This window comes from Echinops telfairi, unplaced genomic scaffold, assembly GCF_000313985.2.
Source record: "Echinops telfairi isolate 266 unplaced genomic scaffold, ASM31398v2 ScPeMD7_7429;HRSCAF=8467, whole genome shotgun sequence".
NCBI lineage: Eukaryota > Metazoa > Chordata > Mammalia > Afrosoricida > Tenrecidae > Echinops > Echinops telfairi.
Genome location: NW_022111329.1, coordinates 323,638 through 325,745, shown reverse-complemented (window position 1 = coordinate 325,745; position 2,108 = coordinate 323,638). Strand labels below are relative to the sequence as shown.

The window sequence follows — 2,108 nt, the reverse complement described above, 5'->3', positions numbered from 1 at the left end:
GTACTTGAGTGGAGGCCCAATGTCCTTCTGCTACCTTAATACTAAATCTATAAATCTGTGTTGCAGTCCATCCCTGAAGCATTCTCTGAGTCTGTCACCCACTGTGATTGAAGCAGAATCATCTTATTCTGATCAAAATCTTAAGCTTATAGACTATCTTGAGGAGGGCTTGGAAATGCCTTGCTACGAAGAAGGTTTGTTGTAATGGTTTTCCTCTTAGTCAGCTTTGCTCTATACTTCTCTCCCGTGGAACTTGAAAGCTTGAAAATACCCGTCTCATTTTACGGATGGGAACAACCAGGAGTGTGCCCTAGGTCATCGGGGCCAGTTTGGGGAGTGCCGTCCTGGGCTCCCCCTAACCTCCCACAGGGCCTTTTTGCACGGTTTCATGGATGTGAGATGAAGACATGGGAGGGAAGCAGAGTTCCTCCAGGCCTCTTGGGGAACCACGGTGTACAGAGACTACTCATTGCGTGGCCATCTCAGAGTCAGCTTTGCCTCTGAGTAGTAATGGATTCAATGCTCTGGGATGATGTACTGTGGAGGTTTGAACTCAGAGTCTGAAGCCAGATTGTTTGAGTTGACTCTGGTTGGCATCCTACACGTTACATGACTGATCAAATCAAGGGCCCTCTCTGTGCCTCGGCATCCGCATGATACAACACCGGGGACCTTCCTCATTGGGTCGTTGTGAGGACCGAGTTATTCACATCTACAGAGTGACTAGAAAGGTGATGATGTGCATTGTACATGTGACAGAAGGCTTTGCTATTGCCACTGGGGCTTTGGTTTACATATTGTGGGTCTCGACTAGTTAATAAACTAAGAAATCAGGCCGAGCCACAAATAGCACTTAACAAATTGCATGCCACGTGATAGAACAAAAGAGAACGTGCCTTACATCTCTTCGGGGTATTGTGTTGTGTTCATTGGTTTGTTTTATTTTAGTGTTCCTTTGACTTAAAACATGAGGTGAATGCTGGGTAAAACGTCTATACTTTCCTTTGCAGAGGGAGACCAAAGGGCAGTTTCTCATCGATCACATCTGCAACTACTACAGCCTGCTGGAGAAAGACTACTTTGGCATCCGCTATGTGGACCCAGAAAAGCAACGGGTAAGGTTCCATTTTGTCCATCCTGTTTTCAGGTTGTAACCCAGGCTGTGGGTTTCCTTGGGGCTCTTCTCGGAGTTCTCTCAGTGGACTTTTACTTAATTTATTTATTGGCCTCATTTTCCCACACATGAAACCAACCAGCCAGTAGGTGTGATTAGAAATGTCAGGGTTTCTACGGGATGGGCAGGGCAGGAGAAGGGAGTGCTTGCTTTTTCCAGAAAGCTGGCTTGCCCCTATTAGGATAAGACTGTTCCTGCCGTCTTTGAACCTAGATGTGCCCAAAGCTCCTCAAACAGTAACTGCATTAAATCTCAATAGAGAGAAAATTAAAAACCAAACCAACACACTGCCACCAAGTTGATGCCAACTCACAGCGACCCTCTAGGACAAGGGGGAACTTCCCTGAGTTTCTGAGGTGCAGCTATATACAGGTGTAGAATATGCCATCTTTCTTCTGTGGAGCAGCTGGTAGTTTTGAACTGCTGACCTTTTGGACGACAGTTCATAACCACGATGCCACCAGGGCTCCTATACCCCCTCAATAGGAAGAGCTATTCAGCTCTCTACGAGTTTGCACCAATGCACAGGGAGAATGGGGAGTGGTTCCTGTGTGGGTACAGATTTTCTTTTTGGGGTGAAGAAAATGTTTTGAAGTTCATATAAGTGGCACTTGCATAACATCAAGAATTACTAAGTGCTCCTGTAAAATGATCTATTTGATGCAATGTCATTTCAATTAAGTGAAAACCAAAGCTATTGGTAAGTGAAGGGTTGTCATTTCTGCAGGTGTCTTTGGGTGTCAATGACTTTGGTAGCCCCCTGTATTCCTGCTCCTGAACAGTGTTCAAACACATGCTGGCCTCATAATGATGTTCACATTCCTTAAAGTTTCCTTCCCAACTTCCGCTGCTGGCTTTCCATTCCTGCAGTCCTACTGTGGGTCTCATTGAGGACTGGGGTGCTCTGTGACTACTCTCACTAGCAGGCAAGTGC

The 2,108-nt window shown here is 45.9% G+C and overlaps 1 protein-coding gene across 1 annotated transcript in view; it reads left to right on the top strand.

Moving 5' to 3' along the window:
• The window catches only part of FRMD3 (FERM domain containing 3), a 359,195-nt gene that overhangs the window by 186,614 nt on the left and 170,473 nt on the right, over positions 1 to 2,108 (top strand). Inside the window, exon 2 of the mRNA XM_030887907.2 lies at positions 1,011 to 1,115. Within this exon, the coding sequence (XP_030743767.1) occupies positions 1,011 to 1,115 (105 nt within the window). The remainder of the gene's footprint in view (positions 1 to 1,010; positions 1,116 to 2,108) is intronic.